This window comes from Oncorhynchus kisutch, linkage group LG6 (assembly GCF_002021735.2).
Source record: "Oncorhynchus kisutch isolate 150728-3 linkage group LG6, Okis_V2, whole genome shotgun sequence".
Lineage (NCBI taxonomy): Eukaryota > Metazoa > Chordata > Actinopteri > Salmoniformes > Salmonidae > Oncorhynchus > Oncorhynchus kisutch.
The window spans coordinates 39,819,973-39,847,635 of NC_034179.2; the positions used below are offsets into that span (position 1 = coordinate 39,819,973).

The 27,663-nt window shown below is 41.2% G+C and overlaps 2 protein-coding genes across 5 annotated transcripts; both read right to left on the reverse strand.

The window, feature by feature from the left end:
- Nucleotides 1–5,052: 5,052 nt before the first annotated feature.
- On the reverse strand, nt 5,053–13,612 carry fkbp6 (FKBP prolyl isomerase 6). 2 transcript variants are annotated; one of them, XM_020485650.2, is made up of 9 exons: nt 13,141–13,612; nt 12,558–12,675; nt 11,230–11,319; nt 10,946–11,148; nt 10,553–10,672; nt 8,887–9,084; nt 8,253–8,389; nt 8,096–8,170; nt 5,053–5,323 (listed from the first exon to the last, which is right to left on the reverse strand). In XM_020485650.2, exons 1-8 carry the CDS (start codon nt 13,210–13,212, stop codon nt 8,098–8,100), a joined length of 1,011 nt encoding a protein of 336 aa, XP_020341239.1. In that variant the 5' UTR covers nt 13,213–13,612; the 3' UTR covers nt 5,053–5,323; nt 8,096–8,097. The 2 variants fall into 2 exon arrangements, with proteins under 2 accessions (XP_020341239.1, XP_020341240.1); XM_020485651.2 differs by having other exon boundaries at nt 8,253–8,362; nt 13,141–13,610.
- Nucleotides 13,613–14,007: 395 nt separating this feature from the next.
- On the reverse strand, nt 14,008–27,300 carry LOC109892843 (E3 ubiquitin-protein ligase rififylin). 3 transcript variants are annotated; one of them, XM_031826744.1, is made up of 7 exons: nt 27,173–27,300; nt 23,482–23,660; nt 19,722–19,859; nt 19,079–19,387; nt 18,569–18,779; nt 18,313–18,336; nt 14,008–18,043 (listed from the first exon to the last, which is right to left on the reverse strand). In XM_031826744.1, the coding sequence occupies exons 2-7, from the start codon at nt 23,650–23,652 to the stop codon at nt 17,862–17,864; spliced, it is 1,035 nt and encodes a 344-aa protein (XP_031682604.1). In that variant the 5' UTR covers nt 23,653–23,660; nt 27,173–27,300; the 3' UTR covers nt 14,008–17,861. The 3 variants fall into 3 exon arrangements, with proteins under 3 accessions (XP_031682604.1, XP_020341242.1, XP_020341241.1); XM_020485653.2 differs by lacking the exon at nt 27,173–27,300 and adding an exon at nt 26,376–26,747; XM_020485652.2 differs by lacking the exon at nt 27,173–27,300 and adding an exon at nt 25,272–25,428.
- Between the last annotated feature and the right edge of the window lie 363 nt (nt 27,301–27,663).

Here is a 27,663-nt window from a genome sequence, read left to right on the forward strand (position 1 = left end):
GAAATGTTACTAATGCTCTACAGACGATCTACTAACCCTAATCCTTACCCTAACCTTAACCCTTACCCTAAACTTAACCCTTACCCTAACCTTAACCCTTACCCTAAACTTAACCCTAACCTTAAAACTTACCCTAACCTTACCCTAACCTTAACCCTTACCCTAACCTTAACCCTTACCCTAAACTTAACCCTAACCTTAACCCTTACCCTAACCTTAACCCTTACCCTAACCTTAACCCTTACCCTAACCGTAGCAAGTAGTTGCTTATCAACAGATGGTTATGTTATCTGTTGAGCATATACAGATGGAAAATCCAGACTATCCAAATAAAGTGTGACCGTGTTTTTAACTCACTGTAATCGTTTTCATCTTGAAGCACATACAAACTGTCAAGTGCGTCAAGTCCCTAACGCCACGTCTCAGCTCGTCTACCTCACCCAGAGAGTGAATGGTATCCCAGTCTCTGATAGCGTCTTCAATGTTGTTGGCTGGCTCCGCCTCTCTGCGGACTCCATGGCAGAGCTAACTTATCTGTCTGGTCTTCCTCTATGGACGTTCATTGGATTCAATTGTCTCCTCCTCAGGAACAAACTAGAGCTCGTGCTGATCCCTTTGTGTTGACCTTATCGGCTTGTTCCATCTGAAGGCGCTATCTGTTCCGAGTTTGCACGAAGGCCTGTAAACACAAACTGATCGGGCCCTGTTGTTTCCGCAATGCCACCTTCTAGACATGAAAGGGACATAAGGCTTTTGATATTCATTACCAATACAGTGTTTCAGTTACATCACCATACGTATAAATGATGATTATCACATTAATATTATACCCTGAGACTGCTATCTAACACTCACCTAGGACACATCCAAGTTAGACAACTGAGACGCACCTTCAGTTGCACACTAACCTGTGTAATTAGTGTATAATTTAGAAGTAAATGTAAGCACACTCAGTGGATAAAACATGCTTGATATACAGACCAACTTTTTGACAAGGTGTCTGCCTGGAAAGAATAACTGTATCAAGCCAAAAACACACTGCTCTATGCTGCCAACCATTGGCAGCAACAACAAAAAAAAAAATAACTCATTGAGGCCGAGTTAGATAGATGTGGATGGGGTGAGAGTTCGAGCGCATTCTCCAGCTTTTCAGGGGGGCTTTACATACAAAACCTCTGTGAATCTTACTCATATGAATGGCAGTCTGTTCCTCATCTTAAAGGGGGAACTTGTTAGGGGAGTTATTGACTTTGACAATTCTTGGATGATAGGTTAGTAACTTGATGGAGCGTCTCAAAAGTTTGAAAGGGAATCTAGTCAGTGGTTAGATATACACTACATAACCAAAAGTATGTGGACACCTGCTTGTCAAACATCTCATTCCAGAATCATGGGCATTGATATAGAGTTGGTCCCCCCTTTGCTGATATAACAGCCTCCAATCTTCTGGGAAGGCTTTCCACTAGATGTTGGAACATTGCTGCGGGGACTTGCTTCCATTCAGCCACAAGAGCATTAGTGAGGTTGGGCACTGATGTTGGGCGATTAGGCCTGGCTCGCAGTTGGCATTCCAATTTATCCCAAAGGTGTTTGATGGGGTTGAGGTCAGGGCTTTGTGCAGGCCCGTCAAGTTCTTCCACACCGATCTAGACAAACCATTTCTGTATGAACTATGCATTGGTGTAGGTAGTGTTCTCCTGGCATCCGCCAAACCCAGATTCGCCTGTCGGACTGCGAGGGTGAAGCGTGAACCGCCTCAGCGGTCCCGTTATGTGAGCCTGTGTGGCCTACCACTTCACGGCTGAGCCGTTGTTGCTCCTAGACTTTTCCACTTCACAATAACAGCACTTACAGTTGACCGGGACAGCTCTAGCAGGGCAGAAATTTGACAAACTGACTTGTTGGAAAGGTGGCATCCTATGACGGTGCCACGTTGAAAGTCAGTGAGCTCTTCGGTAAGGCCATTCTACTGCCAATCTTTGTCTATGGAGATTGCATGGCTGTGTGCTCGATTTTATTTACCTGTCAGCAACGGGTGTGGCTGAAATTCAAATGTGTATTTACAGGAAAATATATCTAAGGACATAGCGTATCAGTAGTTAAACCATCTGAAAAGGAACACATACGGAATGTTGCTGATATAATAGTGGGTGTTTATTTATGCCTTTAATGTGGACAGGTTGAGAGGGCACAGAAAGTGGAGGGGTACACTTGTTACCTTCTTAGGATGCCAACAAAGAAAACAAAACCCCTCCATTCATTCAACAAGCCTAAAATACCCAGTATTTAATTTCAAATCAAATGCAATTACGACCCAAGGAAAACAGGGTTTGGTTCAACTCAGCTTCAGAACCCTGAGTAAGACAAACTTTCCATTCAGCCCTCTGCAAAACAGCCTTTTAGGAACTGAAAAGGGTCTTGTCTGACGATCACCTCCAATTCTGGTGTGAGTAAGAGTGTCCACAGTTCATAAAGGCAGCCTTATATGGTCTGACCTCTTGCTGAACTTGTCAGAACGGACACGGTCACAACCTATGCATGACTGTAGAGCAACCTAAATGAGAGTGGGTTCACACCACCACAGGTTAATGTCATGGATGCAAATATTTTCACAACAGACAAGAACAAAAAAACACCACACACAAAATACCCACATCCAAAGCCTTAAGTCCAAAAGACCGAGTACAAAGCCTAGTGTTCCTCCTTGATCACACAAAGACAAGCGCTTTCAGAAACTTCAGAGGACATTTTAGTGGTTATACTTCCCAAAATCCTACCTCGACAACACTAGTCCTCCACCGGCCATTACTCCGACTATTCTCACCAAACAGAAAGTATTGACCAACCCAAAATAATTACTCTAAGCCATATTATTTGATAGGAATATACAGTACATTAGAAATATTGCACTTTCCATACAAGGTAAATGGACAGATTCACTCCACTGCATTTCAGACGCTGATTGAATCACGCTCAAAACGCTCAGTCATTTTTTATTTTATTAAAGGCTATTCTGTAAACATTACTCAACAGCATTAATGGATTATAAACAAATGTGGTTGCTCACCCTCTAACATAAATACATCTTAAAGTAGCATAACTTTGCAATTGGAAAGACTTTTGAAAGTCATGCTAAAGTGAATTTGGATGAGTCCTGATTCAAATAAGCCTGCACTCATCCTTTTAAAGTCAATAGGACAGACACACGGGGGGGGGGGGCAAAGTATATCCCTGAAATGGAACTGAACAGTAAGAGAGTGAGAAATAAGGGTTGAAGTTTTTGTAGCTCCAAGCCTGAGACATGTGGACCAAACCAACAGCATAGCACTGAACCCTGGCCTTCGGTCCTCCCAGATAGGCCCATACCTGTGCATGAGCTGAACAGTATTGTGGACAGATGTGCATTGTCTCGGTCTTCCATCTGCATATGATACTGCTACGCAACAGAAAAACATTGAATTTGAAAGTGCTGGAAGTCTATTGTTGAAAGGTGAAAATGTAACTGGCAACACCTATTCCACATTTAGCCTGAAGTTTTTTCAAAGCACAATTTACAAAGCATCAACTACATTTAAATGATCTCATCCTAGTTAGTGTTGTTGACAATCTAACCCACAGAGGAGCGACTCTCCACAAGATCTTCCCACCCAATTTCAAATGCCTGATCACATTATAAAACGGGTTGTCTTCAACCTGCACCAATGACTATAGACCTAGACATTAATAAATGAGCAGCTCTAGCCTTTTAGACAAGACTTCATTGACTTGACTCCTTCAGCAGTAAAAACATCATGGTTTCCCTTCCAATCATAATACAGAGTAATTGGAATGGCTCTGGGTCCACTGTAATGATGGAGCCATCTCACGAACAGCGACCACTTTAAACAAACACTGGGTGGGAGAGTTTCTCTGCTTAACACGTGGTTAAAAAGCCAAACACTTTTTTTTTGCTGAAGGTCTCTGACAAAGATCCTTGCTGAGGCACACTCACTAAACACACATGGCACGCTCGCTCTTGGACGACAACGGTAGACGGAAGCCACATTGCCCGGGCGCTCTGCGGACAATCCCGCCCCACGCCCAGCCTAGCGGAACAGGTCAACATCGAGGATAAATCTCAGGTCTCATGTGGCTTCCTCCCCTTTTCCCCCCTACTCCCAACTACACAGACCTAAAAACACAGGTTAAAGCAATAGAGTGGATACCCTAAAGGAATGTGCATGCACTTGTCCAGTTCTTTCACACCAGTGTAAATTAAGGAAACAAAATGAGACACTTGACGACCAGACCACCATCAACTCAAGCGCCACAGCTCTTTCCAAAACCTCCTCCGATCTTAGAAAAAGGGCCACATGTAAACTGTAGTCCGGGTAAAGAAATTCCTCATCTATGGTTTCTGAAACCGCCAGGTTAATTTGGTAGATGAAGTGATAATGCTCAGCCATGGTGAATGCCCAGAGTTGTCATTCTTTCCAGTGGCATACTGGCAGCACTGGATGTTAACCGACAGAGCGGAGTGAACAGACTCACTGGCCACCATGGCAAACAAGTTCTACCAATAGTAGAACCTTTTCATTTAATACAAATATATGGATGTGTGTCTGGCTTTATGGGACCTTCTAGAAGTACATTTTGTTGCCCCCAACACTAAATGCATCATTAACTTGTGCGAGTACATGAGAGTTATGATTGAGAGCCGAATACAATCAGGCATAAGATCCAAATATGATTTTACGAGTTTGGCTACGAGTGTCAAAACCAGGGTGATTTAATGCCGCTGTCTGCATAATGAAACAGCTAAATCGATAATTGGAACATTTAATTTGTTGAACAAGAATGCCTGAAAGCTACTCCTAGTGTGGCTGAAGAGTTTGTCAATGGTATGAAGAAATCCGCCTTGTAAAACCAGCATGTGATTCCAACTGGATTCCATGAACAACGTCCTCCAATTCAGCTTTCCCCAGGAATACATTGTATTGATCCTTTTTCTGAGAATTGCTTGAATCACTGGGAGAATATGTTTATTCGGACAAGTAAGACAAGATAACGGTATGTTTTGGAAAGAGGCTTTACTTCTTGAATATATCTCAATAAACAACCATGGCCCCTGAAAATAATGGAAGATGAACACAAAAATACATTTTTTCACTCTATAATTTCACTCTGTGTCCAACTGCAGTTGGATTTGGTGTACAGAATAGCTTTCTACATTTTGGTACATTATGAACAAAAAAACTTGAAATCAAAGTGAATATATCTACATATTGTAGTGAGGCTTGTGAGAGTCTTTGGTGTTGACTTTAAGTTCCACATACACCATCACCTGCAACAGAATGAGTCCAAAATTCAGCTCCAGACACCGCTCTTTTCACACACTTCTGGAACGCAAGCAGGGCAGATCCCACCATGTGATACAGGGAGGATACCTCAGCTGAACTGGAGTGTGCTCAAGCCCTTTGAAGAGCACCCAGAGCATGTAGTTAACATGATTCCCGAATTACCCTCTGAAGCCTTTGATCTTAAGAGAGCGCTGCCACTTGAAGCTGAAAGAGCAAGCAGAGGCCTTTCTGCACTGCTGCCATTTTCTGCTGCGCCGGGCATTTTATGTACAAGTGTCTGGAACATATGCATATTTATGTACCTCTGGAAAAAAACATGTTCCCGACAAATCACACTCGAGATTCAGTCTGTCATCGTGTTGAGTATAGATAACTGAAATTTCTCTTTATGTGAGCTGCCAGTGGATCTCATGTTGCATCTTCCAATTCCACATGAGCTCTCTAAGCCCATAGCACACTATCATGGCCATTACGCTTCTTAGCACCCTTAACTCACTTCTCACTAGAAGTTATCGCTGTAAATATCCATACCCTAAAAACAAGGTGGATGTCTAGTAGTCGTCTACAACACTGAGCTATAAAATACTAAATCTGACATTGTGTTTATATACACACACACACTGTTCAAAAGGTTGGGGTCACTTAGAAATGTCCTTGTTTTTGAAAGAAAGGACATTTTTTGTCCATTAAAATAACATCAAATTGATCAGAAATACAGCGTAGACATTGTTAATGTTGTAAATGACTATTGTAGCGGGTATTGTCTGATTTTCATAGGCATACGGAAACGCATTATCAGCAACCATCACTCCTGTGTTCCGTTGTGTTAGACAATCCAAGATTATCATTTTAAAAGGCTAATTGATCATTAGAAAACCCCTTTGCAATTATGTTAGTTACATGTGGCACTTTTTCTACGATCGGATGAGGTTTTGGAAAAAGCTGTGGCGCTTGATTCGATGGTGGTCTGGTGGATTTTAAAATGATTTAAAAATGTTTAATTCATTTTTTAATTTTACCCCTTTTTCGTGGTGTCCAATTGTTAGTAGCTACTATCTTGTCTCATCGCTACAACTCCCGTACAGGCTCGGGAGAGACGAAGGTTGAAAGTCATGCGTCCTCCGATACACTACCCAGCCAAGCCGCACTGCTTCTTAACACAGCGCGCATCCAACCCGGAAGCCAGTCGCACCAATGTGTCGGAGGAAACACCGTGCACCTGGCAACCTTGGTTAGCGTGCACTGCGCCCATCCCGCCACAGGAGTCACTGGTGCGCGATGAGACATGGATTTCCCTACCGGCCAAACCCTCCCTAACCCGGACGACGCTAGGCCAATTGTGCGTCGCCCCATGGACCTCCCGGTCGCGGCCAGTTACGACAGAGCCTGGGCGCGAACCCAGAGTCTCTGTTGGCACAGCTGGCGCTGCAGTACAGCACCCTTAACCACTACGCCACCCGGGAGGCACTTAAATTCATTTTTTTACACAATCTGACAGACCGAAAAGAGTCTTGGTGTTTGTTTGGGGTAAGATGTGCGCGCAGTGTGAAGTGGGAACCGCGTCTCCTGTTATTTAGCTCTTCACAACATCCTGTAGCCCAGGGCAGTACCACTCCCCAAGCACTGAGGAACCTGAAGGGTGCATCTCAAAAGTCCTCAAGTGTCTCATTTTGTTTCCTTAAAAAAAGAAAGTTATTTTTGCACCTGTAATTAAACCCACAAATGCTGATGCTCCATATACTCAACTAGTCTAAAGAAGTCCAGTTGTATTGCTTCTTTAATCAGATCAACAGTTTTCAGCTGTGCTAACATAATTGCAAAAGGGTTTTCTAATGATCGATTAGCCTTTTAAAATTATAAACTTGGATTAGCTAACACAACGTGCCATTGGAACACAGGAGTGATGGTTGCTGATAATGGGCCTCTGCAAGCCTATGTAGATACTCCTTTTAAAAAGAATCTGCCATTTCCAGCTATAATAGTCATTTACAACATTAACAGTGTCTAAACTGTATTTATGATCAATTTGATGTCTTTCAAAAACAAGCACATTTCTAAGTGACCCCAAACTTTTGAATGGTAGTATAAATAAATATATAAAAAATATATATATATATTTTTTAATATATATTTATACTACCATTCAAAAGTTTGGGGTCACTTAGAAATGTGCTTGTTTTTGAAAGACATCAAATTGATCATATTAGGTTTTTAGTTTTTGTTTCTGGGTTTCATGTTGTGGTGGGGGTAATTCAGCTTAAACGCACAGTGAATATCTATCGTACATGATCAGATACATGATCAGATACTAAATCAGGATAGAATTCCAATGCAATACAGGGCATGTCCAAGGCATTTCTACCAACCAACACACGCTACTGAAAATCACTCAAAATTATACACATCAAATTCAAATATATTGCCCTAAAGCCTGTAATAATGGTCACCTACTTTCATTAAATATAGACAAACTGTATACAGTCAGGAACATGGAAATATGACATTAAAACCCACTAGATTGATGTGCACTGGTGGAACATTATCTCTCACTAAAACGGAGTGAAAAGGGGCAACTATGTGAACTGGATACCAATAGTAAGATATGTACTGTGTGTAGGAATCAATCAATCAATGCTTTTGGATTGCATTGTTCCTACAGCGCCCCCCTGCGGCTAGCACAGGAATAACTACCACAGAGTGGAAACGGATGGAAGCATTTACATGACAAAGGACACACTCGCTAACAAACATGTCACCTTCACTTCTTCACAAAGTCAGCAAACATCTTGGAGCACAGCTCTTTCTCTTTGTCCAAAGAGTCCTTGTAGTGTCTGCAAAAATAACAATATTTTAGTTGAGTCATATGCGTCGCAAGGGGAAAAAAAACAATGAATGTCAGGACTATTATCTTACATGGCAAGCTTCCTCAGGAGATTGTTGATGTCGACGTCAAAAGGTTTGTTGGCCTGAGCCATCGTGAGGTAATCCTGGGCTTTCTCAAAGTCAAACAACTCCAAATAGGCCTGAGGAAAACCCTCTGGTTGAAACATCTGTAGGAAGATCTCAATTGCATACACCATCGTACTCTCTCCTTGTCTCCTTCTCAAAAACCCATTGGAGGAGAAGGTAAGAGGGGCGGTACCTCTGGCTTTCTCCTCCAATGGGTTTTGAGAATGAGACAAGGAGAGAGGACGCTAGGAGAATACAATTGAGATCTTCCCTGTGACTGATTCTTTCCACAAGTGAGCTTTCCACAAGTGAGCTTTCGCCAAACATGCAAAACTCAAATGTGTGAAAAAAGGAACATATACATTTTAGGATCATTATGAGACGCTATTAATGCAATGGTTATCCATTAAACATATGATCATACTAAATGCACCACCTGAAATATTTATTTTCTTACTAAATAAAGATAACATGTGTGTGGATCCCCTTCAGCTCACCTATATTTCAAATCCAAAGGCCAAACCATGATGCCAAAAACAATCACATATATGGTAGGCACACACATGAATATAAATTCACCCCGCCCTGAGGGTCTGACCTGACCACAGCGGAACAGGGCCTTGGTGTTGTTGGGGTCGATCTTCAGGGCCTTGTGGCCATACTCCAGGGCTTTCAGGGGCCTGTCCAGGCGGAGCTGGGTCAACGACAGGTTGAGGTAGATGGGCAGCTGCCCCGCCACAATGCTCCTCTTCTCCTCCTCATCCTCCGCCTTCCGATTCCCCAGCAGAGTGACCGCCTGGCCAGACATATGGAGATGTTATACAGTTGAAGTCTGAAGTTTACATACACTTAAGTTGGAGTCATCAAAACTCATTTTTCAACCCCTCCACATATTTCTTGTTAACAAACTATAGTTTTGGCAAGTCGGTTAGGACATCTACTGTGCGCATGACAATAGTAATTTTTCCAACAATTGTTTACAGCCAGATTATTTCACTGTATCACAATTCCAGTGGGTCAGAAATTTACACACACTAAGTTGACTGTGCCTTTAAACAGCTTCGAAAATTCCAGAAAACTATGACATGGCTTTAGAAGCTTCTGATAGGCTAATTGACATCATTTCACATAGATTGTTCTTTTTGGGGAAATTACCTCTGGTCTGATGAAACAAAAATAGAACTGTTTGGCCATAATGACCATCGTTATGTTTGGAGGAAAAAGGGAAGGCTTGCAAGCCGAAGAACACCATCCCAACCGTGAAGCACGGGGGTGGCAGCATCATTTGTGGGGGTGCTTTGCTGCAGGAGGGACTGGTGCACCTCAGAAAATAGATGGCGTTATGAGGGAGGAAAATTATGTGGATATATTGAAGTAACATCTCAAGACATCAGTAAGGAAGTTAAAGCTTGGTTGCAAATGGGTCTTCCAAATGGACAATGACCCTAAGCATTCTTCCAAAGTTGTGGCAAAAAGGCTTAAGGGCAACAAAGTCAAGGTATTGGAGTGGCCATCACAAAGCCCTGACCTCAATCCTATAGAATATTTGTGGGCAGAACTGAAAAAGCGTGTGCGAGTAAGGAGGCCAACAAACCTGACTCAGTTACACCAGCTCTGTCAGGAGGAATGGGCCAAAATTCACCCAACTTATTGTGGGAAGCTTGTGGAAGGCTCCCTGAAACATTTGACCCAAGTTAAACAATTTAAAGGCAATGCTACCAAATACTAATATATGCAAACTTCTGACCCACTGGGAATGTGATGAAAGAAATAAAAGCTGAAATAAATCACTCTACTATTATTCTGACATTTCATTCTTAAAATAAAGTTGTGATCCTAACTGACCTAAGACATGGAATTTTTACTAGGATTAAATGCCAGGAATTGTGAAAAACTGAGTTTAAATGGATTTGGCTAAGGTGTATGTAAACTTCCCACTTCAACTGTACGTATACATCAATACGTAGAAAGTTATTCACACGTACACTTCTACGTAGACACAGTAGTGCGTGTACACACTAAACGCACTCATACACACAACAGTGTGCGTGTCAAATTTCACACACACGGCAGTGTGCTTATGAAACTCAACACTTATGACAGGGAACCAAAACTTAAGCATCACCATCACCCCTCTCATTCATTCACATACATGGAAAGTTGGAAGTGATGCTTCATCATAAAATAATGCTGAAACTAAAATGAAGGGGCTCATTCGAGGACATAACATTTAGGATGTGCCTGATGCGTTTTTCTGACGCTACCTGCTTGTAGCGATCTTTGGCGTCCTCGAAGCGACTGTGGTTGAAGCAGCGGTTGCCAAAGCTGCGCTCTGTGTCGACCACGTTGAGGAGCATGGACAGAGGAGCCGTGTTCTGCTCCTCCTGGCGGAAGAGAGGGATTTGGGAGCGGCAGCCAACAAAGTCACAACTAATCCCCAGTAAGCAGAGATGCATGACCTGAAATAGTCCCTTCAGTAAAATTGTACAACCGCAACATGTTTCTGCGTCTCTATTTAACCCAATAACATATCTTAGCTCCTTCCACGAGGTAGGTTGACATTATCTGTTACAAAAAATCCCCTGGTCCTGCAGGTTATCGCCACCAACTTTGAGAGATACCGCCCTGACTAAATAAAAGGCTCCTAGTGTCCTCACCGGACTCATTGCGAAGAACTCATCCACTTCGGCCGAGTCGAGGAAGTCGAGGACCTGCACCTCGTAGAGCACAGTGGCTACAGGAGGAATGAGTGGAGGGCAGCCCATCGCTCCATAGGCGTACTCAGGCAGGAAGAGAAAACGAGAGAACTCTCCCTTCCTCATGGTCAGAATACCAAGCTCAAGGCCACACAGAGTCACGTCTGTAAGGTAAGGTGTACTAATGGTTTATGAAGCCACATATGAAAACCAGTTATCTCCGAGTGCCATAGGCTACAGCTTACCTCTTCCAAGCTTCATCATTCGAGGGTACTTCAGATGGCTGGTGGTCTCAAATGGTCGGTCAGAGTACTCCAAAAATCCAGAGAAATGGACTGAAGGAATATTAGCAGGGGTTCAATTCGGCACAAAAAACATGTGGTGTGTCCCCTAAGGTGTGATTGATTGCATTTTGTCCCAATAAATATGCAATACATATGCTTTAGGCTACATTGTAACGTAGGGGTCTACAACCTTTTCTAGCATGAGGCCTTCATTGAAAAAATTAAACATGTTGCGAGCCAGAAAAATTATTCTAGCTGTCAGAGGCACATTGTTCTTCTCTCCCCTGCAACTCTTCCCCAGGTCAGTAGTTGATATGAGACTGTACTGCACTGTTTTCCCAAATTATGTTCTCTCAGTTGTATCTTTCCAGGTTTTAGATACAACAACAAAATTAAATGTTCTGAGTCTATGTCAATTGCTAAATCACATCAGAATACTACTTTTTTAGGTCTGGAATAAAACTAACAAATATATTTCTCAGTGTAATTCCCCTTTAATTGTGCATCAAGCAAGTGAGAAATATGCCAGTCTAGAGAAGGTTCTGTAATGGCAAAGTTAATAATAGATACAAATTATATACTTCCTCATGATATACACTCCCGTTCAAAAGTTTGGGGTCACTTAGAATGTCCGTGTTTTTGAAAGAAACAATGTCTACACTGTATTTCTGATAAATGTAGTGTTATTTTAATGGACCAGAAAATTGCTTTTCTTTCAAAAACAAGGACATTTCTAAGTGACCCCAAACTTTTGAATGGTAGTGTACTTCTGCCAGGTTAACATGCATTTAATTGAGAAGGTTTTGGAGATAGTATTTCTGAGTGACAGAGAAATGTGCGCACCACACAGACAGACAGGGGCATAATTGCTGGAAATTAATTGTCAGATATTGCGTTAGGTTTGGCTTTTTAAGCCAATAGTGGCAAACGGGGTGGGATAATGTCAATGTTGCATTGATCAGATCAGGGTTTCCCAAACACGGTCATGTTATGCCCCGCCCCCGTGTACATTTTGTTTTTTGCCCTAGCACTACACAGCTGATTAAAATAACCAACTCATTGTCAAGCTTTGATTATTTGAATCAGCTGTGTAGCACTAGGGCAAACCCCCTGGATTAGATAGTAGCTGGGAGCTTGAAGTGTCTGATACTGGTCAAATTGCATATACTTTCAGAATTGTTTGGCAAGCTACTCATAGGTGGGCTGCGAGCTACTGGTAGCTCACGATTGACCTCTTGGAGACCCCTGTTGAAAGGAAACCTAAAGAAAAGAGTATTATATGAAGGTACTTGATACAGATGAATCTCTTGGCACTGGTGGGCCTTCTCCAGGTTGGACCACTTCCTTCAGGATCCCTCCATCGCCCAAGATGTCCTGCATCTGCTGGCCGAGGCGGTGGAAAGGGCTCTGACAACAATAGAAACAAGTTTTAATGTTAACACCATCCGTGACCCTTTTTTTTTTTTTTTGAAGGGTTGAAAACAAAGGGCACAAAAAAACGAGTTGTCAAAACACCGTTTTATATATTAGATAAATAGCTAGTTGAAAATAAATTCTGCAAGGTGGCACATGGAGCAAAAATAATTTGCGTGACAGAGATCAAGCTCGCAAGGCTGCTGCAGCAGCACAATATATGTGGCTAGGCTTTGCTAGCGAGAAAACTACGCACACAGATTTCTATACATTTATTTAATACAACTTAAAGTGTAGTCAATCCTCAATAGATTGGTATATGAAACCTCCCTATTGATATGAAGGTGTGAAGTTTAGCAAATAACTGTTAACATGTTGAGATCACATGATGTAGCTAACTCGCTGGCGATAACTAGCCATAGCCATATTTTGACACTGGCCTCCCATTCATCTCTTTACCGGAGTATGTGCCAGCGCGTGGGGATCCAAAAACTGCTGAATTCTGGTCGACAGTCCGTTCGCTGACATCATTTCATCGAAAGATGATTGCAAATTTCAATTACACTGTGCTAGCATTTAACTCAATAAATAATTTGGGTAGCTTGCCGGGACAGATTTCCCACAACGAATGTAGCCAGAGGGTCATTAGGGTCACCCCACGTGAGGCGCAACAGAGATTCTGGTCACAGATTTTCTAAACCCAGAGGCGTAACATCCTATGACTTCCGGGAACTTTTGCGAAGCAGACCAGGCTTGATTTTGGGGTTTGAGAAGTCAATGAGAGAATTAAAAAAAATCTTCCTTAGTTGTTAATTGTCTTGAAATCTAATGGCACAACCTGTCTAAGTAGATGGACGTGGTTTTACTCCAACCTCGTGAAATGACAAACTAACACGTTTGCGTTGTCGTCAAAAACAACTTTATAATGGAGTGACGTTGATTTGATGGCCTGCAAATGCACAGTTCGGTGCGAGACTTTTAGACCAGATGACGTGATTCTACGCATAAATTTAGCTTGCCAACGTCGCCGTGATTCGCCTACAAGTGTGATCTGGGATTTCTTCAAACTGTACCGTCTTTGTTCTGGATTTCCTCTTTGGGTGCACTGATGCATTGTTATACGGAATCATTGGGATGTCACCTCATTGAAGTTGACAGATTTAGTGCAGGGAGGGATATCCCAAGGATCACTGACCTTTTGCCATTATTCAATCACAACCAGAAACCTATTAAGCGGTTGACATCTCCTTTTGCACAATTTTTCTTTTAGAGGTTTTTCATAGGCTTAATTATAGTCTATGGTCATAGAAAAACCCAATGTACAAATGGAGTTTATAAGTCTGTTGGGGTACTTTATTATATTTTTATCAATATAAAAAATGTCCAACAAAATATATGCACAAGAACATCAATATGTTTAATACATTTTCAAAAATATAGGTTTTTCTGATTTATAAATCCTATTAGCTTCCATTGTAGTTAAGAACTGATCCAGCATTTAGCTCATTTAGCCAATACTACTGAATACATATTTAAACTACAACAAAGGCAATAGTCCATGCTAGTAATTTGACAAATGTACAACACGCTCAATAATATTTAAAATGATACTGTCGCATGGGATTATTATATACAATTTCACAGTTGTTGAACAAAGTTAAATCATCAGAGTATACGAAACACAAATAATTCTCCACACATACAGTTATGAGTCATTCCAAGTGTTTTCAAACTGCCTTTTGTCAGAGCCCCCCCCCCCCCCCCCCCCCCCCCCCCCCAAAAAAAACACATGCAAATCTTTCCATTAAAGTTGAACTTCATATGCTAATAATGACCCTTTTTCCCCCTGGGGTGGGATAGTGCAGACTAATTTCCTTGTTCTTATCTAATAACTAGTGGAGGTGTTGTTAATCACCTTTAGCACAACTCTCCATAGCAAGGCATTTGCCAAAATTATAACTCACTGTTAAAGAATCACAGATATGATATAGATTGTCTGATTTTTCTAAACACGTCCAACATTTCACAATAGTAGATTGATTAGTCTTCCAAATACCAAAACACCTCCATTTTAAAGTCCCCAATAACAAATTGATATTAATATCTAGGTCCTCAGACAGCAATAAGAACTACAGGACTCTCGTGGCAGACTAGGGACACCAACATCCCACACACGCATGACAAGTCCTCAAGGAGCATTACACATGTACATGGGCTATAGTATATGTGGAAAATATTAGCTTTCTTTGTTGAAGAGTGTTCTGTTAAGGTACATTCTACTGTTTGGAATGTTTATATCTTGGGTTGGGTTTCGCTAAATGTATACACACGTTTTCACATGCACAGAAAACACTCCTCAGAGAGAACTGACTTGACTGACGGCCTGGCTTGTATAAACTGATGTCCAGGATAAAAACAAGCTGGGTGACGAGATGTTTGTGAAAAGATCCAGATCTAGTCTCACGACACTGACATATCTTGTTTCACCTGCTCTCTACAAACTACATGAGATGATTCATATTGTTCTTGCATGATATTAGCATAGTTATTGACAAAAGACATATCAAACGGACTAGTGTAAAATCTATTTGCGATATTGGCAATTTGGCAGTCACAGTAAGAAATGGTTTTGTTATTGTAAACAACTTAAACCAGTTACATTCAGTTCAGGCAGACCAAGTATCTGGGATAAACGGAGTCTATCCCAGTGGATACGCATTCCCTAAAACAGACACATTAATTAGTATAAGTGCATTTTCCTCATGATCAGTTTGATGGTACATTCATTAGCTATAAAACAAGATATACAGTAGAAAGACCATTTAAATGCAAACCATTATGTTTCTCTATAATTTTAAAACATGTTCCATAAAAAGTTGCAGAGGGCTGCCAAACCATTTCCATTCCAGGCAATTTGAGAAATGCACTGTAATAAAATTGCCTCTAATTTCATATAAATTCAATCTCAATCCATTTACCAAATTGCCTAGAGTTGGAATAGAATGAACCAAGATCCTCCTTAAAGCTAGAATCCTTAGTTGCTACATCCATTTAATGAATGATATATACCCATTGATTCTTGAAGATTATAACGTATAAATACCTCATGAGCTTAGTTTAACTTGTCATACCCCATGAGAATCCAAAATATAAGCTTGTTTTACTTCAATGTGTATAAACAATGTAAATCTTAACAAACACTGTATAGCCTTAAAACATGGTTAAAACTAGAACTTTGATATCATGGATGGTCAGTCCTTAGCTCTGTCTCTGAATCTGAGAGTGGTTACATTTCTCCATGTCCATCCCTCAGCTTTATACTGAAACAGAGGCTGGGTGGCTCTTTGTTATTGTTTCAATTATCAATTCTAGCTTTTAAAACATCCCCACAAACAAAGTAAATTCGCAGAAAACAGATTTTTTCTTTTTAACTAGTAGATACATTTAATCAACTCGTCATTAGGAAATGAGTGTATTCAGTGCACTATGTCAGCTAAGCTAATGAGCACTCTGTTCTGGGGCACTTGCTGATAAGAGAGAGGTGGTGAGAGCCTTGGAATGGAGACTCTGCTAACGAGGTCAGTTCTCTTTACCCCAAAACTCATTTGGGGTAAGGTCATGGAACCAACTTCAAACAATTTATGACCCGCAGAGAATTTAAAAAAAACTGCATATCTACTGTGTAGGGTTTACATTTCAGAAAAAATCCCCATTGTTGCTCATTTAAAGAACTATTAACGTCAAGTCAATGCGTGTTCTGTTCCAGTTTTGATACAATATCTGCAAGTTAAAAGGGTAATTTGACCATAAAAGGGCGAATGAAGCCAAGCATTATCCCCTCCTTGACCCTCAAGTACTTTCAGTGAGCTACAAGCAGACTTGTGTTTAAAGGGCTGTTTCCACTCCTAAGATGCTATGTTCAACCACCACACAGATGTGTCTGAAGGATCGCCAATAAGACAGATAAGGCCCGGGTTCTATGCTTAGCAAGTGCACTGCAACCTAAAGATAGCTCTCTGGACCACAAAACCAATTAACAGAACAGCTGGTTTGCAGGTACTGAACATTAAGTGTGACAATTGGAGGGCGCAAAACAGACCTTACCACTTCCAAGTACTCCGTGCTGCACTTAATGCACCAATTTCACAACTACTGCATTGCATGCATCAAATATTAGCACGTTCATATCCAAGCCTTGCTTGGGGCGATAAGGTTTGAAATAAACGGTTTTGGATATTTTGGTCTCGACACACACCGCTTACTTGCACTGTCAAAATGGGGCCCTGAGTGTTGCTTCCATTGGTCAAATAGCACCATTTTGGCCATTCTGTTTTGTTACGAGTGTTGTTAATCACTAGTCAAATAGCACCATTCTGGCCACTCTGTTTTGTTACGAGTGTTGTTAATCACTAGTCAAATAGCACCATTCTGGCCACTCTGTTTTGTTACGAGTGTTGTTAATCACTAGTCAAATAGCACCATTCTGGCCACTCTGTTTTGTTACGAGTGTTGTTAATCACTAGTCAAATAGCACCATTCTGGCCACTCTGTTTTGCTATTGATATGCACAACAGAGTAGCCTAACATGTTCCCTCTCTTACCAAGATTCAGCCTTTCATTCATTGCTAGAACAAATACGTTTTTTATATTCATTGCTTGTTAGTCGATGCCCTCTCTAGTAAGGCCCTGTGTTTCTCAGCTATGGAACTCAGTTGTTTCCCCGTGCACACAAATGCAAAGACAGAAAAATGCAATATAACCTTGCCTGTGTGTGGGGTTGAAATAAACATGATCTCTACCCAATAACCTCAGAATTTGAAAAGGTACTGCTGCCCTCCCATGCAAAGTGCCAATATAGTTTGGTGTCTGACTGGCACCAATGTGAATACATGATACCTAACTCTTTTGAACAACAAAGTTATAGTACTGAAATATTGAGGTCTTGTAAAATGCTGAAAGTGTAGAAACAATAGGTTCAGGTGGAGTAGAAAAACAGAGAACCCAGAAAAGTGGAGGCAGGTTATTTCTCTGGAATGCCGGCAAGAGGAAGACTGATTGAATGAGTGAGAGTGTGCATTACAGAGGAGTGTATTCTTGTAAAATATGCCATCTCTGAGCAGTGGTGGCAGCAATGCCATGTTGTCCTTGGTATCCACTGTGTCCCTCGTTGTTGCCATGCATCAGGACCTGAAGACGTGCACCGCCCGTACCACGTACTGTCTGCAGATGGGGCACTCGCTCATGCGCTTGCCACACTTGCTGCAGGTGACCATGTGGCCACACTCCAGCAGCACACAGTCAATGGGAGAGTCCATGCAGATCCGACAGAGGTTCTCCTCCTGGCTCTTGGGAGCTGCAGGGTCTATGGCACAACGACATGGAAAAGAGGAGAGGTCTCTATTGAGTGTGGTCTAAATAACTCTATTTGGGTCATCTTTCATTGTTTTATATTTGGCAGGTTGCCCATAACAGGTTACATTTAAGCAGTGTGGGACCAAATTGTTACTACGGATCAATGGTATGATTTACAAAAACTTCAAGTGTTCCTCAAATTGTGTTCCAGCCCTTTGGCAGTAAAATGGTTTTCTACACCGATTCTCTTGTCTTTTGAACTTGAAACAAGACCCTTACCTTCTTCATTTTTTGTATTTGAAACTGGAAAAAAGAAACAAAGAATTGAACTGATGTTAATTTAAAAAAATCCAGGATAAAATTCCACATCATCCCCAGATATAATACAGTATATGCCATTTAGCAGACAGTAGCCTACAGTGAGTGCATATTTTTTAATACATGTGACTCCAGTGGGAAATGTCATCCACATCTCTGGGATTGCTAGCGCTTTTACCAAATGAGCCTCACATGACCACATCCTGGAAATGCTCACCTAGGTTCTGGAGGTCCTTCTGGTCATTGTAGAGGCGGGTGACCCTCTCCATCAGCTCCCACTTCTCGCAGCAGCCTTTGTAGTTGACAAAGTTGCGGGCCAAGATCTCCTTGAGCTGGCGCACGCTCAGGCCCTCAATATCCTCCACGCGGCTCAGGTCAGACAGAGAGGCTCTGCGGCCGGGCATCAGGGTCTCCTCGCTGTCCGATGACTGCAGGAACAGGACAACCATGGAGGTGGGTCAGAATAGTAATGTGTATTTTGTCTGGTCTCTTTTACTTTTGTCTGGCCCGTGTATATTTTTCCACATCTTTGAGTTTGTCAACAACAGTGGTATGCTACATTTTAAAACAGGGAATAAAAAAAAAATCATAATAACATTGCATTTTGTGTGGTCTCTGGATGTCTCTGCTGCTGTCTGACATCGATTATCCTCTTGGTGGTCGTAGGCATCCCTCCATCTAACAGCTACTGATTAATCAATCCTAAAACCTTGAACTTAGTATTTACCTCTTCATCCTCATCCTCCTCCTCTTCTTCCTCATCAGAGATCTGCTCTGATTCTGCCTCAGGGGCTGATTGTTCTGGCTGCTCTGGGCTCAATGTGTCAGGGCTGGTAGGGCCCTGTGTCTGGGGAGGGGACGGTGTGTCTGGGGAGGGGACATTGTTGTGAGCCCCGGGCTGGGAGGACACGGTCTCACTGCTTCTGCTGGTGCTGGGGGTCTGCTGGCCCAAGACCAGCTCAACCAGCTCCTCCTTTTCCCGGCACGTCTGGGTGGGCACCTCGTGCAGGTGGAGGTAGTCACGCAGCTCCCGCACCTAATTTTTGGGGTTATTGTTGAATTTCATCTGACACACACTATTTATATTTTTCCTACTCCTCTTGTGTAATAAAAAAAAAACTCAACTACATTACCATGTTTATAATGCAGTTACTAATGTACTCATGTAACATCATGACAACAACTTAATATAATTTGGTAATTGTAATTAAAGTGTTATTACACAGATAAGAGTAATAGAATGAAAAGTGTTACTGCTTTAGCTTTCACCTGACTTAGCTACAATATATGTAGCTTAACCTAATGCTGGTGTCCTTGTTTATTTTCCGTTCAATTTATTTTTTTTAAATACAAAAAGAAAAGCAGCACACCTTGAGTCTCATCAACTGGGCGCGGTCGAAGAGGGTTCCGTGAAATCGCTGACATGTGTGGCAGAGGCGCGGGCATGGCGGCTCCAGCTGCACCGAGCAGCGGCCACAGAAGTTCTTCTTGCAGTCCACACAGACATGCTGGGGTAGGGAGAAAGGAGGACAAGAGGGTGAGGGTGAAACTCTTACCAAGAAATTAACGGTCACTGAAAGAATAACACTCCGTGTGTGTGTGCGCCACACAGCCTTTTGTTCCAGCTGAGCACTAGACTAGAACCTTATTGTTGAGAAGTTGAATCAAAAGTGTTCGCCAAAGATGCGGTAAAGAGGTCAATAGACCTATTGACCAAATCTATTGACCAAATCTATTGACCAAATCAATAGAAATGACATGGAAACGCATGGAGGAAAGATGCCATGGGGGAAAAGATCCCGAATCTTCTGATTGTCCCCTCCAAAAAAATTAGCCAACATTTAGGCTATTGTTATACAGTGTGAATTACACATACTATGTTGATGTAAAAATCAAAGTACAATGCTTGTCAACATCAATACATGTTTATGTCATCGTCACTAATCAACTGCATTGCAGTTAAAAACAACTGACTACCACCACCAATTTCTTTATGCTAGCTATGCTACCAGCTTATATGAACAGGAGTTAGCATTTAGCAGTCACTTCTTCTAAACCTGAAAATGGACTACTTCGAAATGTTATGCAGCGAAAACAGCCAATATATCCAAATAAAATGTAGTAACCACATTGTGAGCCTGTTGCAATACATCAATCATGACGGATTTGACGAATATTCACTTTGTTAGATGAGATTTGTCGAATGTGTGCCAATCCGGCGTCCTCCTGTCCCCCATGGTCTGTGTTCCATTACCTATTTACCGCATCTATACTGTACTAAAAACTATTCAAAAACTTCTCACAAAAATAACTGTCACCTCTGGCCCACAGCTCTTGGCAAATTTATAGCAAAGATGAGATCTTACCTCCATGTAAACTGGTGATGTAAGTAGGGCTGACCCCAATTAGTCGACTGGTAGATCGTTTGGTCGATAGGCTGTTGGTCGACCGAGATTGTTTTTGTCAAGCAGTAGCAAATATATATATTAAACATTTTATGGCACGAGACACCTGTCGGATTTGCGCCCATCTCAGTGAACTCATCCATTGCGGAGGCCGCAGGGATGGCACAGTCCAAGAAGAAGAACGGGAGTGTGGCTAAGATGCACAACACAAGTATCTCACCCGCCAATTTGTGCACGTTCATTGTTTCATAACCTCATTGTGTGAATCGTTTGCCTTGATTGCTAGTGTCTATCAATTCCCCATTACATATAACCAGTAGTAGCATACATTTACCAACAATTCCTAATTTACAATGTTTGTATGGTTATGGTCATTTCTGTTAATGCATTCAATATATTATTAGTCCAGTCTTTTACCATTCTCATTGTCAGAGTGGACATGTTGTTTGCAGAGCCCACAACCTATGCTACACTTGTGAGAAACAAGTTTTGGTTTATTTCCTTCCATTTACGAGTTTTGTCAATTTAGTCCATTGTCTTTTGTTTGAAGCACTACGGTCAAATGTTGAATAAGGACACGCACCTGATTACGCATAGAAGTAGGCCTATAGGCTACCTGGCCTGCACGCAAAAGTAGGCATATAAATGTTCTCAGAGGATCTGATAGTATTTCTGATTGGCTTAACGCACCACAACTAATGAGCTGTGGAGCTTTCTTCCCCTCAAACAGCAAGAAAACAAAGTCTATTTTTACATCCATTGAGAATGACAATATTTCCTCAATGTATTTGAAAAATCTTTCGATAACCACTTGGTGTGAAAGGGAACAAGGTCATGCTCTGATCCAGTGGAAACGTCATAAAACAGATCTGCCTGATGAGATCTTATACAGCTGTGTCTGTCCCGAGCTCACTGGTGCAGTAAATTCTGAGTGCCCAAAATATTTCATACAATGTTCCAAGTTTGCTAGCAAGAGCTTCAGGCTGGACACAACTAGTTGATACAATGTTTCAAGTTCGTTGCAGACAGGCCATGTGTAGCCAATGTGATTTATAGGATATTTATTTTTATCAAGATATTTTCTACCTGCAGGCTGCAATGTTTTTATTTGTTGGCTTTATGTAGGCTATTTTTACATCGTTGGCATTGGCAATACTTTTAGGTTTGTATCATTGTCATTTACAACTTTGATTAACCACATGACAATGATTTTGAGATTCAAAGGCGTTATAAATTAAATGAAACTGTTCCACAAAAAAGTGCATATGAAAAACATAAGTGGCAAGCAGTTCGTTAGAAATGGTAAGATAAATTGGCATTCCACATGAGAAAGGTTGCCGACTCCTCGTGTAGCCTATTACCGGCAACTTCAAGAGAGTAATGGCAGAATCTACGAAAGCCAGCAGGAGGAGGATAGTCGTTTCTCTCTTCATATCTGGCTCCCTCTTGAGTAATTTGTGTCTTATTTCATCAAACAAGAATATAGTTGATTTTATTCAAAAACATAGGGTGTAGGGGACTTTAGACCGTCCCCTCGCCCATACCCGGGCACGAACCAGGGACCCTCTGCACACATCAACAACAGTCACCCACGAAGCATCGTTACTCATCACTCCACAAAAGCCGCGGCCCTTGCAGAGCAAGGGGAACTACTACTTCAAGGTCTCAGAGCAAGTGACGTCACCGATTGAAACGCTATTTAGCGCGAACCATCGCTATCTAAGCTAGCCGTTTCACATCCGTTACATGTACATGTATATGTATATATATATATAATCAAGTGGTCGACATTTTGGAACGTGTATTTTTATATATATAAAAATACACGTTCCAAAATGTCGACCACTTGATTGGTCGAAAGAACAGATGACTTTCGGGAGACCAAGTTTCAGAAGAAAGTTATTTGTTTCTGGCCATTTGTAGCCTGTAATCAAACCCACAAATGCTGATGCTCCAGATACTCAACTGGTCTAAAGAAGGCCAGTTTTATTGCTTCTTTAAATCAGATCAACAGTTTTCAGCTGTGCTAACACAATTGCAAAAGGGTTTTCTAATGATCAATCAGCCTTTTAAAATTATAAACTTGGATTAGCTAACACAACGTGCCATTGGAACACAGGAGTGATGGTTGCTGATAATGGGCCTCTGCACGCCTATGTAGATATTCCATTTAAAAAATATCAGCCGTTTCCAGCTACAAAAGTAATTTGCAACATTAACAATGTCTACACTGTATTTCTGATCAATCCGATGTTATGTTACATGGAAGAAAAAAAATATGTTTTTCTTTCAAAAACAAGAATATTTCTAAGTGAGCCCAAACTTTTAAACTGTAGTGTACATCTGTTAGTGATTTAAACAGCCCTTAACTTCCTGCTTTGATGGATTCAGAAATACAGCCACTATTGTAGAAGTGTCGACTAGTGCTGTATTTGACAATCCAGAATGTGAGCATCACTGTGTTCTAAGACTGACTAGTACAGGCCCAGTTACTGATATAGTGAATCTGTGAATCATAAAAGTCTAAATTCTAGTAATTCTGTTGACAAGCAAATCTGTTACTTTGGAGTCTGTAGCAGCTCATCTGTATCAAATCCTCTTGGGTCTATGCTGTGCCAGAGTTTCAAGTCACACACTGCTACCCACATTTCAGATGAGAGCTGGCCAGCCGGCCCTCCTTTACAATATTAATCAGGCTGTTACCCATTGGTTCAGTGCCTCTTACCTTTATAGCGATGGTGTCAAAATGGCCTCCGCAGGCCTTGCACAAAAGTTCGGGAGAGATCGGGGATTGGCTGTTGCCCGAGTTTGTGTAGGCCTGGCGCCATGAGCTGCCGTTTTCTTCCACTGTGGCGGTAGGTTCCAAACAGGACCAGCTACAACAGGATGTCCACATGCTCCTGCCTGTTCACACAAAATACATACCCAGGAAATGACATCACTTTCTCATGGAATTTAAATCTTAATTCTAATTCTACGGACTTACATCACAAAGGATGCCTAGTAGGGAAATTGAATTGCAGAATAGTGTAGCATTGCTTTCAGATTAATTATGTAGATGTGTACGTACTGTAATCCCATTCTGTATTACCTGAAATGTTTTTATTTGGAACAATCAACACTGAAAGGGCAATATTTCACACTCTAAATAAATAATATAATCAAACCCAAGATTATAAAGACTTTGTATTACATTCCTTTTGCTGCAATCAAGTGCCGGAGATTCTATCAGTGGTGCGCAGGGGAATGATTGTACTCAAATAGGACAGAGCCAAGAAACCTTCAGCCATCATTTCAAATTTTTAAGTAAAGCACAACCTGAAATGAATTAAATGAAAACAACCGATAGTCTTTGGACTTTAATTCACTGAAAAAACTCACAATTTCAACAACTCTTAGCTACATTCAGAGCTGTTTCCATTATGGCCTATAATTTGCTCCTACACTCGGACTGAATCACAGTAGGAGCAAACTGGAACAAATGTATGATCAGATCGGTGGCGAACTGAGTTCAGGAACAATGAGAGTGCTGTGTGTCATTGTTATCAGGGCTAGAATTATGCATGCCTGATACTCTCCCTCAGTTAAAAGGGGCCAAATGGGGAAGTTAGAAAATCGAGACTTCTTAACTGTTAAAACATATGTGTGAGGAGAGTGAATGCTGATAGCTACATTTTATACTGTATGTACAGGCTTGGAAAAATAACGAATGTATCTTTCATATTAGTGAGAAATCAAATGTTCTTTTAAGGTTAAATTACTACACATCTTTATAGGGTTAGGATTCCCACAAGGCCATATCTCCATGTCATTTCGCTTGTTTACGAAAGACAGACGGAAGGCCTAGGCAGCCACCGGTGTTAATTAGCTATCTAGTTTGCTCTGAACACCTGCGTGTAAGGGTAACTGGGAAGGAAGAGTAGTTCTACAAATGGAGGCACACATAGCTTGTGGATCTTTGCAAAACTGCTACAATAAGTATATTTTTATTTTAAAGATTATTTATTGCTGATATGAAAGATACGGGGCATATCAGCATGTTTCGAAAACCGATTTGAACGCGATGATTATCGTTCTAAACATTAAAACACAATATCAGAATTGGAGTTCACATGAAGCCAACAGTGGGCGAATGTAACCGCTGAAAACCCTACACACGGAGAAGGGTTTTCGATAACTATTGTAGTTGAATCCTACAGTGTGTTGTCATTTTAAAAAACGTTGGTCCATTGCCTCTAACTTAATCGTAGATCATACTACTGATCTTGTGTTAACTTAATCACACTTCCTGGATTTTATGTACAACCCTTACTAGCCGTATTTGATTGTAACGCTAAAACGTCGGTAGAAGTTACGGTGATGCGCCTGCAGTTTCTGTTTCTGGCAATAGTTTGAAGTTCTATTCCTGATATGAAAATGCTGCATGTTGCTTACCAACTGAACTGTAACAATGTATCAACTCCGTGGCTCTCTAAAAGAAACCTGTCGACAAGTTTATTACATGAAAAGTCTTACCTGTCGACAGGTAGGCTTACGCACAGAAAATTGTTGTGTGGCCTATTTAGAAAAGTCTACGAGAAATGCAGGCTACCAAGAGACTTTTCTGTAACAGCAAACTCTAGGAAGAACCCCACACAGCAACATTCCCCAGCGCTTCCACTCCCCGCCTAGCCTATCATCGCCTCCCGTTTTCAACCTCGCAAGAAGCACACGCCCCGTATTTGAAATTGTACAAAAAAAAAGTACAGTAGCAGCGCACCTGTGAGTCACAAACTAGTCTGTCTAGTAGTGCTTAGGAATTGTGAAATGGTGGTCTCTGATTAGTGTCATGGTGGATCAGGGCAAAAATAAACTAGTCAATTAAATAAACATTTTTCATGCTCAGAATTTTTATTTTTGTAGACTATCATTATTTTAAGGCAATGAATGCGTCATTTTATATTGAAATCGTCATACATTCATCTAATGAATAATGCGAGGTATTCAAATTAAATATTCTAAAAACACAACAATGAATAGGCAGGCCTATTGGCTGTCTTCCCTAGCCTATTTTCAAAATACAATAGGCTACTTCTCTCCCACTTAGGATCGATGTAGGCGAAATGTACTGTACAATGGGTGTTGATTTAATACAATCTATAACAATTGCTGTTTTAATTATACTACAATGTGCCTGAGTAGTGGTGACGCCTACAATAACTTGGACAGTGGTAAGTAGCATAGCCCTCCTAAAGCGCACATTGCAAAATGGAAATCAAACCATCATCAGTTGATTTTTTTTTTCCTCCAAAATAATAGATACATAAGTGCGTACACAATATAGAGACATACGTCGTCTACATTGAACTATCCCTGTGTATGACGCAAGGGCGTGTGATCGTCTCTTTGGGAATGGTCCTGATGCTGCATGATGTTTCATTCCACCCAGCCATTTCGAATGGGATATCCCAGATCATTGCCAAAAGCATGGAACAAAAATTTGGGGTGGCATCTTTGAACAATATAGGCGGTATGCCTCCATTTTGTGATGATTTGACATCATGCAACAACTAACTGAGATTTTGACATTCCTCACTCTAACTGGCTTGACAGATCGTAGTGATGCGCAAGCGATCTTACCTGGGTGACCCGGAGCAAATCCTCTTTGTAACAGCCATCTCGTATTGCTGAGTTCAGTTTGGCATCAATGTTGAATCAATCACACACATGCGATGTCTCAAAGCCAGGTTTTTGGCGTAGCCTTGGTCCACTGTGTTGTTCGATGTCTGGCCATACAACCGGTTGGCTAAAAATCTACTGATGGAGGACAGCTAGCATCTTCAAGGAAATGACGTCAGTTTAGCGACATTTGTTTGGTTCCTGCCGTGGCGGGAAGAACTGCAGCCGAAAACATGGACGTCACGATGAATGAGGCAGATTCTGAGCAAATTCAAACAGAAGTTCAACGGAAGACATATGAGGCCACTGCGAAAGTGTCTAGCATTGGATATGAGCTGCCATGGTAACGTTTACAACCTAGTTAGTTGCAGTATTTTTGTATTTATTAGCGGACTCACATAGCAATGGATATGATCTGCCATGGTAACGTTTACAAGCTAGTTAGTTGCAGTATTTTTGTCTTTATTAGCGGACTCACATAGCAATGGATATGATCTGCCATGGTAAGATTTACAAGCTAGTTAGTTGCAGTATTTATTAGAGGACTTCAATGGCTCATCATGGCTAGCTAGCAGTGGTAATGGATCATTTGAGTAGATAGGTGGTGAGCCGTATCAAGCTAGCTTCTTTCGTTTTCGAGATGATCGAGCTGTGTCGAGGGAAGAGCTGTTTTTTTTTTAACATATTGTGTATATTTCTTCTGAACACATCTGTTTGTTGGCAATGTAAATTCTTGCATTTTTTTTCAAAATACTTACATTTATGTTCGCTAGTTGGACAGACAAACGCCACCGAATACTAAACTGTAAACCAATCAAAACTCGTGTAATATCCACGGTATTATCTGCTGATCACGTCTGCCAATTACGTTATCCAAATCGAAGGTAGTAGACAGCTGGTGGCATCTCGAGAAACTGCTATCAGATAAGTCATTTTTATTTATTTGTAAGCTAACTATTGACACTGAACACAAATATAAACGTAGCATGTAAATTGTTGGTCCCATGTTTCATGAGCTGAAATAAAAGATCCCAGAAATGTTCCATATGTACAAAAAGCTTATTTCTATAAAATGTTGTGCACAAATGTGTTTACATCCCTGTTATTATTTATCCTTTGCCAAAAGAATCCACCCACCTGACCGGTGTGGCATATCAAGAAGCTGATTAAACGGCATGATCATTACACAGGTGCACCTTGTGTTGGGGACAATAAAAGCCACTCTAAAATGTGCAGTTGTCACACAGCA

What these genes read in the sequence shown, in the direction of transcription:
- fkbp6 (XM_020485650.2), bottom strand. Translation starts at nt 13,212, where the DNA reads ATGATGTCAGCGAACGGACTGTCGACCAGAATTCAGCAGTTTTTGGAT. An exon ending in ACGCGCTGGCACATACTCCG is followed by an intron (nt 12,676 to 13,140) that starts GTAAAGAGATGA and finishes TATTGTTGTCAG; the next exon opens with AGCCCTTTCCACCGCCTCGG. An exon ending in AGTTCTTCGCAATGAGTCCG is followed by an intron (nt 10,673 to 10,945) that starts GTGAGGACACTA and finishes CTCTTCCGCCAG; the next exon opens with GAGGAGCAGAACACGGCTCC.
- LOC109892843 (XM_031826744.1), bottom strand. Translation starts at nt 23,652, where the DNA reads ATGTGGACATCCTGTTGTAGCTGGTCCTGTTTGGAACCTACCGCCACA. An exon ending in AGGAGGATGAGGATGAAGAG is followed by an intron (nt 18,780 to 19,078) that starts GTAAATACTAAG and finishes CTGTTCCTGCAG; the next exon opens with TCATCGGACAGCGAGGAGAC. An exon ending in AAATACAAAAAATGAAGAAG is followed by an intron (nt 18,044 to 18,312) that starts GTAAGGGTCTTG and finishes GTTGTGCCATAG; the next exon opens with ACCCTGCAGCTCCCAAGAGC.